The 10,000-nt window shown below is 35.1% G+C and overlaps 1 protein-coding gene across 1 annotated transcript in view; it reads right to left on the bottom strand.

The window, feature by feature from the left end:
- The window catches only part of LOC144965375 (uncharacterized), a 39,452-nt gene that overhangs the window by 3,720 nt on the left and 25,732 nt on the right, over positions 1-10,000 (bottom strand). The window contains exons 8-9 of the mRNA XM_078900641.1: positions 5,699-5,825; positions 2,115-2,332 (exon numbers count right to left, since the gene is read on the bottom strand). Of these exons, the coding sequence (XP_078756767.1) occupies positions 2,115-2,332; positions 5,699-5,825 (345 nt within the window). The remainder of the gene's footprint in view (positions 1-2,114; positions 2,333-5,698; positions 5,826-10,000) is intronic.

Genomic DNA, 10,000 nt, shown 5'->3' with positions numbered 1-10,000 from the left:
AAGAGGCTGTATGTACCACATATTATGATTGAAAAAAACAAACAAAAAAAAACTCTTAAAGCTTGATCTTTTATATAGAGCAATATCCACAAAGCGTGCTCAAAGCGCTCTACAATGGAAAATCAATACTTGACTCAGTGGTCAATAAGTATATTCACACCATGCTATCCGCTGTAATACAGATTAAAGTCATGATAGTAATAAATAGCCCATTCCAAGGGAGCTGCACAGGAGGGTATGTTTTTTAAATGTATATTAATGTAAATGATTAGGTCATTAAATAAACCATTGAGGAGTATGTTGACTATGGAAATACCAGACCTAGTCGCTATGTTGTGTGCAGGATATGTCATTGTCATTGTGTGAAAAGCAAAGTCAAAAGGTAGCACTATAAAGGGGTATGCTGACATCACACCTTTTTTCTGATTTAGACAGAAAACCTTTTACTTTATACATTGATTGATAAAGATACCTACCCCCCCCCCCCACCCACCCAAGCCTATAACACCTGAAGCCACACCAATAATACATAACAGTTCATGATTTCTGACAGGAAGAGAAATAACAGGGCAATCAGCGTGCTCAGTTCAAATGTCTTTTGTCACTGAAAACACGGAAATGTTACGTATCATCTGTCGTGAGTCGTGAGTCTTAACAAGGTAACAGGTGTTACTGATCACGTCATGTAGGGTTTGATTTCCTGAAGCAATCAACCTCATGGTATAACTATTATCACAACAGAGAAGCGTATAGGTATTTTCCATTGATGCTCTTGGTCATGGGATTTCCCTCTAGGGTGACGCTCATTGCATTTTGTTTTCTGAATCATAAGCAACAACTGCTATTGTTAAATAACAACACAGGGCAGTGCCTTTAAACCGGGAGGTACCGGATCACGTCACTTCCACTGTTCTGTTTGACCTTGAGCAGGTATTATTGCCCAAGATCACAAGGTGCGGTTCTTTCGGCGACGCACAGTGGGGGTTTTAACTCGGAGACAAATTTACATCAAAAGGTGAAAAGGTTAAATAAAGAAAAGCGTGTTATATATCTTATTTGCGTCGAATGGCATGGTCGGGTTATTACGCAGGTGTTAGGTTTGATTGCATGTTTGTCCAATCCTTTCTGATAAGGCCTTTTCAAGAAATTCAAATCTCTCTTCAGCCCATCTGTCCTTCACTAACTGAGAGCTTTTACTAATGTCATTAATTTGTCTTACTCTATCTCCTCCCCTCTGTTTTTCTACCGTGTACTTCTTTGTCGGCGTCACTGTTTCTGTAGCCGTGATCTTATTCTAATTAGTTTGATTATAGATAGCCTTGTACCAACCTGATAGAAATCTTTTTCATTTCGGCTGTGTGGTGTGACACTCGCTATCCGATCGGAAGGTCATGGGTTCGAGCTCCGCTCGGCTCATGGTTGAGTCTTTGGAAAAGGCTCTTTACTCACATTCTCTCACCTTACTCAAGTGGAAAATGAGTACCTGGTCGTAAACAGCGTTGTCTCTGTCCGAAGAATGGTGTCAGGTCTCGTCTACATGTTACTTGCTGTTGGTCAGGGACCGTTTGTAAAGCGCTTTGAGCACGTTCAGTGGATATTGCTCAAGTTTTATTGGGTTTTTTCCCTTCTTTATCCTTTATTATTATGTGTGACCAAGCAGTTCAAAACATTTATATGTAGATACCAATATAATATTTTTTTAAATATTTATTCTAGGCTCACATAGATTGAATTAATGTTTATGCATCACACACACACACACACACACACACACACATACACAAAACGTCGTCTCAGCGACCTAATTAAAAGCTGTTGTGTGGTATGACACTCACTTTCGAGTATTAGGACAAAAGCAATTACGTCACGGTGAGACGCTTTAGCTATACCATAGAAATTTTGACACATCAAAGTATATATTATACTAAAAGTTCTAAGTCAAATATCTTTGAAATTATTAGGAAAATGGAAAGACTTTCCAGCCCACCCTCGTATCATATTGGGCATTTTTTTGTATCACAACCTGTGGTGATCTTGAATAAGATTCATGGCTTTTAATTTGGCATCCCAAACTAACATCTTTATCTTAATATAAATCTTTGAACCTCTCTTACCAGTGAAGGTAAGCCTTCCGACCAAACAAGGCTGTAAATTGCTTGTGTATACGTCTGAAAACTTCCTGTATGGCAGTATTGTTCCCAATAAAAGTAGCAGCCGTCTTCATGCCTCTGGGAGGGATATCACACATGATGGTTTTTACGTTATTGGGAAGCCACTCCACAAAATAACGACTGTTCTGTTCTTGCACGCTCGCAAGTGTCTCTTCAACTTCCTGTAAAAGAGTTTCAGAATTTAGAAAATCCAAGCAACTACTACTTCTTATTCAAAATATGTTGTTGTTTTTATTATTATTATTATTATTATTATTATTATTATTATTATTATTATTATTATTATTATTATTATTATTATTATTATTATTATTATTATTATTATTATTCCAAATATAATTGTTGTTTGTTTGTTTTTTGTTGGTTTTTTTTTGGTTATAATAATAATCATAATAATAATAATAAGAAGAAGAAGAAGAAGAAGAAGAAGAAGAAGAAGAAGAAGAAGAAGAAGAATGATGGTAATAATAATAATAATAATAATAATAATAATAATAATAATAATAATAATAATAATAATAATAATAATAATAATAATAATAATAATAATTTCACGGGGATACTAAGCAGAAATTGCGTTATGTAAAATTCAGACCGAATGACTAATGATAATGATGATGAATATATATTCATTTGTTTCATGCAATATTTTAGTATAGGAGGGATAGAATTTAAAGATTGGTGTAAAAGTACAATACGATATCAATATCTGAGACAAAGACTGTTTACAATCTTATAATATATTCACGGCGTCTTTTTATTTGATATGAATAATAGAGTCTATCGGAGATAAAGCGACGTCTTTTGCGCAAGTCTGTAATAGTTGGCTGTCTCCAAATCTAAATTTGGCTGTTCCGCTTGTTAATATCTGTAAGTATCGCGGAAAACTATGTTTGGTGAGCCCAAGTTTATAGCAGCGAATGAATGTCATAAGGCGACGATATCTTTACCTTATTCTACCTTATTAAGTTCAGTTTTCATGAAAAAATAATATTTTAAACTAAAAAAAAAAAAAAAAACACTGATGAAGAAGAGATGTGTGACAAAAAGTGAAGTATATCGATTCTCAAAACACAGCGATCAGTACTGTCAATAATGTAAACAATACGACATTCTCATTACTTAAGTTTCCGATTTTGATATATACAACAATTTTTACGTTTTTTCAGAGAGCTCTTGTGCTTAATCAGAAACTCTCTCAGGGTGGATCTATATAAAAAAATCATTATTATTTGAAGTTTCACCGTGCAAAATGTCATGCTTTTACCAGCATTTACACAATTCGAAGGTACCGAGTTCGATCACCCATGCCACGTTGTGAGCAAGTCACCTCGCCCTAGCCCAATTTGCGGCGCTGCATTGCGGCCGACGCCTGAGTTATTCCAGTCTTCTTGGAATAGACCCGAGAGAAAAAAAATTCCCCTATGGGATGAATAAAGGGAATTTTATTTTATTTTATTTTTATATTTGGTCCTCATGTCCCAAATAATTGGATAATCAGCAGCTGTATTTTTTTTTTTTTTTTTTTTTTTGGGGGGGGGGAGTGTTTGGTCATGTAGGGGGTGGGGTTTTCTTTGTTTCTCAGGGGGGGGGGGGGGGGTTGTGGGGTTTTTTTGTGTGTTATTTATTATAATTTCTCCCATTGGGTATTGTCGGGGGTAGGGGGTGTTAAATGCTGGAAACTCTCGTATTATCACCTGCTAATTGATTGCATCAGACAAGGAAACCAGTTTGTATTATTGTATGCTTCATGGAAAAACCATTCACATTAGAAAGGGATTGACCTTCTGTTAGTTGTATACTTGCAAGGGTAGCAGGTAATGGTGGTGATTGTGGGCTGTTGTTGTTGTTTGTGACGATGGTGGTGTTGGTAGTGGTGGTAGTAGTGGTGGTGGAAACACAAAAAATCTTATAGTTAGTGTCCAAATCAACAAAGCCATTGCTTTGTAAATCGCTTTGAGCACGTTTAGTGAACGATGCGCTATATAATAGCTCATTTTATTTTTGTTATTTAAATAATAGTTTATCTTTAATTTGAAAGAGAGGTGTAAATTGTGTTATCATATATCAATTAGGTATTGAATTGACCAAGGTTGTGGTATTTAAACTAAATCGAATTCAGTTTCAAAAACGGATAATCCGATCGAGAGTAGTGAAGCTAAAAATTAAATGTGTCTAAGTGGGTCAGTCAAGATATTTTTAAAATAGAGAGGGTAAATATGACATACATTAAGGAATAACGTTTGTTCTCTGTTAATTCGACTCAGGTATGAATGAGTACCTGGCTACAAAGCAGTGCGGTTATCACACGAATGTTAGTGCAAAATTATAATATGGTTTCATACGGTCTGCCGAGGGAATGAATGAAACATGACGAAGCGCAATCAGCACAGGATAATCCGTGGAAATGTGCTATATAAATGTTCATGTTATATTTTGATTTTTTATTCCATTTTTTTCTTTATCTCATCATTTTAGCGTGTTTTATCTTTCCCTGGAAGAAGGTCAAGGACCGAACGTCCTTTTTCTTATTGTGTGTTATACGAGCCAAATTTACCCTCCATATCTTATTTGCAATTCAGAATGGAGGGTCGACTCTCAAGCTTGGAAACAATGATCGACTCTGAGAATCGAAGATCAATGCGGGATCGTGGCCTATTAGCAACCTCCATAATAGATGATCGACTTCAGAATCAATGGTCAACTCCAGAATCGATGATCGATTCTCAACCTTCAGAATCGGTAGTCGATTCCAGAATCATTTGACCGACTGAAGAATCGATGGCTGATTCTCAGTCTCCAGAACCGATGACCAGTTCTATTACCCGATGGCTGATTGTTAGCACTGAGAATCGACTACCACTTCAATATTTTCTCTCAAGATTGCCAGATTAGTATTTTATGCCAAATTTTGAAATACATTATTAAGTCATTTAGCACAAATAAAGAAAATTTTCTGCTTTTTTTTCTGGAGTTGTTCTCGCACATCGCTTAGAGTGTAAATTTATATGATATTCACGTATGGCTTACACCCTAAAGACAAATTTCCCTTGGTACAAATAAGAGGGATTGTAGTTTCCTAATATGTTTCTTTTTATTTTGTTTAACTTTTTTTTCTATTTCTTTCTCAATTTTGATATTTGAGATAGATTCCAACATGATGATAAATTTATCGGCTCCATATTGAGAATGAAAGGAATCGATTCTGGAATAGAGGGTATTCTAGATTTTTTGAGCGTATCAACACTACCACCCTTAAAGAATGAATTGGTTAAATTTTATGAGGAATAGGAAGAGGGGGCAGAGAGAAAATAAGACAATAGGGGAGAAGGGGAGGAAGCAAATGATGAAGATGATAAAGAAGAAGAAGAAGAATGAATGAAGTTGACGTCACCCAGATCTCTGTTATTGTTTTTAGACTGCCACTATCAAAGTTTAAGGTTTAACATAGTTTTGTGTGTTGGTATATAATTAATCTGTCGGGCAGATGTGAGTATTTTACGTAAACACATAACATCAAAACTCACGCTTGTAGACACCAGCCCTCGGAAGATGGCGGCGGCAGTGAGGTATCTCCCTTTGGCTGGATCCGCGGCACACATCATGTTGTTGGCGCTCCACATCTGGTGTATAAGGTCAGTAACTGTCAACGCTCTGAGGAGATGAATGATGATTTTGTATTGAGTACTTCAAAGATAACAAATGTATATATATATAAATTACTAAGAAGAAAATAGATTCTAGTTCCAATTTAAATAGGAATATATATGTATATATATATTCCTATTTAGATTGGAACTAGAATCTATTTTCTTCTTAGTAATTTGTTCATCCTATAGTCACATGATGCACTGTTTTGACCAGAATACGTCATGGTGCATGGAACCCGTTTCTGATTGAATTCTTTTTCTTTCACCACCGACTGCCCAATTCCTAGGCTGAGCAAAACGACCAACAAGCATAACGTGTAGTGCCAAACGTGTTGGTAAATTCATAAATCTTTTCTTGGTGTTGTGGAACCTACTTGAACACATTAGCTGGGCTGATAACTGATTGCAGTTATGGGCTTGATTTGATATTTATTTTTGTAATGGCGATTTGAGATTTAATGAGAAAATATGAGAACAATACCAAGTTGAAGTGAACTTAGATTCGAAATATTAGAGACCTTACTTGTTACTGATGGAAAAATTGGTACATTTTAAGGATTCGTTAAAAGAGATCGTCCCAATAATGAAACAAAAGGCAAGACAAAAGTAGATGACCTAGGATATCTTAGATATGATGGTTGAGAGGGGACGGGAAAAGAACACCAAAAACGACAATGAAAAACTTAATACTATAGCAAAAGCAAAACGTAGGGAAGCCAAAACAAGATGGCTAGATAAAACAATGTTGAAATATAGAAGTTTCTTATATCTTGAATCCAACAGACATGCACAGAAGGATAAAAGAAATAAGGAATAATACAAAAAGAACAACTTTCTCAGCAAGTGGAAGGGTGAATTAAAATGACTAGAAATATTAAATTTAACTTCATGAATGTTTAAGATACTATATTTTTTTCTCATCAATAATATAACTAATCAACATAACCAAGGCCTCGTGTCTTTAACTCTACTTCATTTTCTAGCGTCTAAGTCACACCGACATATTACCTTTTTGAGACGGTGGGTTTCAAACGTCACAAGGTTGAAGTCATCAAAAGTCAAAGTGATACTATTAGGTTCTCGTATTATAATATGTTATGTGAGTCAATCAGCTCACATTTTATTTAACGTGTGCAACAATTGAATCAATTAAAATAATTTGAATTCTTTTAATATTTTTTCTAATCCACATTTTACACAACGATTATTTACTTAATTAAGCCTTTGGAGATATCAGGAACTTTTCTCTATCAAATCGTGTCCTTGGTATCTTATCCAGCTCTTTCCATTTGTTTCCATGTTCCTATTATATTTCATCAACAGCCGCTCTTGGCCGTTTCCTCCGTCACTTATTGCTGTTCTGTTTGACAGATGGGGAGTCGGCACTTCACCATTATCCTGGCTTTACTGCAGTGAGTCTCCTGTTTGGAGCCCTTCCATCTCCCAGGTTAGTTGTTTTAGTTTTGTTGATGACTACTCTTTAAAAAGATGGGGGTTTTAGTCCTATGCCAACCGATTAGATTCGTGCTTCATTACATCAATCTGTGCAACTTCAGTTTTGGTGGCATATATATCTTTATAGGGGGCAAAGTGGCCGAATGGTTAAGGCATTGCACTGTGACCCGGAAGGTCCCTGGTTCGAGCCCCGCTTCAGGCACTCCCGTTTTTTTTTCCTTGAGCAAGATTATTAACCCCCAATTTGCTCACTTGGACAACATGGGTGATTCTTGTTGACATCAGACATCTTTCTTGTTTGATGAATTATCTACATTCCTTCGTGGAATGCCTAGGCGACGATATCTTATGATGTCGTGGCGGAAACGGCATAATGATAATGATTTCTTTATAAAGTAGTCTTCAGCGAACCTATCGCAACAGGTTATGCAATAATGCTTCATTTTACTAAGAAATGATTGGATTTCCATTTTTAAAGATGAAATCATGTCTTTAATCTACTCTTTGTCTTGTTAGCCGCTGTACATTCCGAGAGGTTTCTAAAATCCACACTCTTGTTCTAATATCTAATAACATTCATTAAAGAGGTATTGATAACGATTTACTGATAGCTTGAGGACGATTTGATAACTTTAGTTTGTTTGTTCAATAGACATCTAGACATTGGCTGTTTTCATTATCTCCTTGGCATACATTTTCTTTCCTTCTCTGTTTTGTAAACACATCTAAATTATTTTTAAAAGAATTTCAAAGTTTCCATGTAATAGATAGTTTGACTCGGTGAATTCAGTAATAAAAATGTGTTTGAAATGCATTTATACCATGAAATTGATTGGAAAATCTATTCAGGTGTTGGGAGAAATATATTAAAACAGATTTGTTAGCAGTTCCAGACCTTATGCATGTGACCTTAATAAATCAAGTTAGTGTTACACGAGCCAGTCAGCAGAAAAAATGCCCTCAAAACGCTTAATATTTTATTGGTTGAAAACTATTCAACCAAAAGCTGACTTGTTTAAATTTAGATATACTAGTAAGAAGCCCGCAATTTCGCGGGGAAAGAACTATTTTCATTCGATATTGTACCCACCATCATTTGATGAGGGCAGATTGGTAAACAACGTTGTGTGTGTAACTTGGTACATCCTCTGTTGATTTTTCTGTGTGGCCCAACATTAAGTGTAAGCCACTATAGCCTCTGACCCGTGACACAGCAACATACAGTTGTCCGTGTGTGAAAGCAGGTTGTGGTAAGAAAATCAACTGCTAAAATAAACCTGATCGAGAACTTACCTTACATTTCAGTACTCTGGTGATCATGTTTGGTGGCGTTTTTATGCACCTCCTTTGGAGGGTACAGAAACGCACCGTTTTCATGCACCTCCGTTGGTGGTGCTGGTTGATTAATGAAAATGTTGCTGCTTGAAGCTCGAATGAAAAAATAGCGATAAGTGTTGAATTGTATGCCTCAATTTAATAGACGAAGACATACTGTGGGCGTTTCTGATTTCCCCTTTATCAACAAAACACGACGAATAAGACACTAAGGACGAATGAGAGATGTGTAGTGTGAATGGCGTAGATAAGGTAAATAGACATAAACAATGATGGGACAGGAAGTTTTTTTTAAAAACAACAACAAAAACAACAACAACAAAAGAAGAAGAAAAAACCCCAATAAAATGACAAAGACGCGGTAAACGAATAAACTGATGATCATGATAAAATATTATAAAATGATAACAATCGATGTTTATATAAATACACGACGATAACAAATTGAATGGTACCGATGTTGTTTTTTAAAAATATAATAATAATAATAATAATAATAATAATAATAATAATAATAATAATAATAATAATAATAATAGATTAATTTAAGGTTTTAAATATATGTCCAGTACTATAGCAACAAAAATGATGTCTTTCTCAATAAAGTAAACTTATTATAAAAATGTCCACAATGGGATTGAACCCAGTACCTTCAAGGTTAGAGTCTGACAGCTTATCCACTGCGCTACGGAGCCACCTGACGGTTGATAACATTTAATAAGGTCTTTCTAAAACCTTATATTTTAGCTTCAGTGCAACTTCTATTTTTTGGTTTTAAATTTCGATTTTTTAGATTATTATTATTATTTTTTAATTTATTACCAAAGAAATTAAACCTGGGTATTATCCACCCGAAACCATCACACTGAAAGCATCATAGGGGCAATAATAGTACTTGATGTCATAAATAGATGAAAACTGTTGAAAACTTAGTGTAGATCTGAATTCCGTAAAGTAATTAAGTGAATACATTATTTCGAATGCAACGATTTGCGTAAAAACGCCAAACTGACAACTTTTTACAGTGTCCAGATTGGCTGTTTTTGAGAGTGTTAGTGTCGTCGGTACGTATTTTATGATATCTGTTTGACTCAACGAACTCTCAAACTGACTTTAAATTATAAAAGGAAATCAAGTTATCTGTTTATCTATCTGTAAAAAATACATTTATAATTTTCAAATCTTTCAGTACAGTTGTGCGCCGTATCATTTTTTTATTGACTCAAATAAGCACAATGTTCTCCACAAGGCTATATCTTGTTAAGAAAGGATGTGAGCAATCGCCACAAACAGTTTTCCAGATGCTAACAGTGAATTCTAATTCAAATGGCAAAAGATATGAAGCTTTATTTTTGTCAGTTTAAAAATATAGAAACTTAACTTGAGTTT

This window comes from Berghia stephanieae, chromosome 2 (assembly GCF_034508935.2).
Source record: "Berghia stephanieae isolate SIO BIC M18660-M18661 chromosome 2, UCSD_Bste_1.3, whole genome shotgun sequence".
Lineage (NCBI taxonomy): Eukaryota > Metazoa > Mollusca > Gastropoda > Nudibranchia > Aeolidiidae > Berghia > Berghia stephanieae.
The sequence above is the reverse complement of the archived record's forward strand: the minus strand, read 5'-3'. Positions and strand labels throughout refer to the sequence as shown.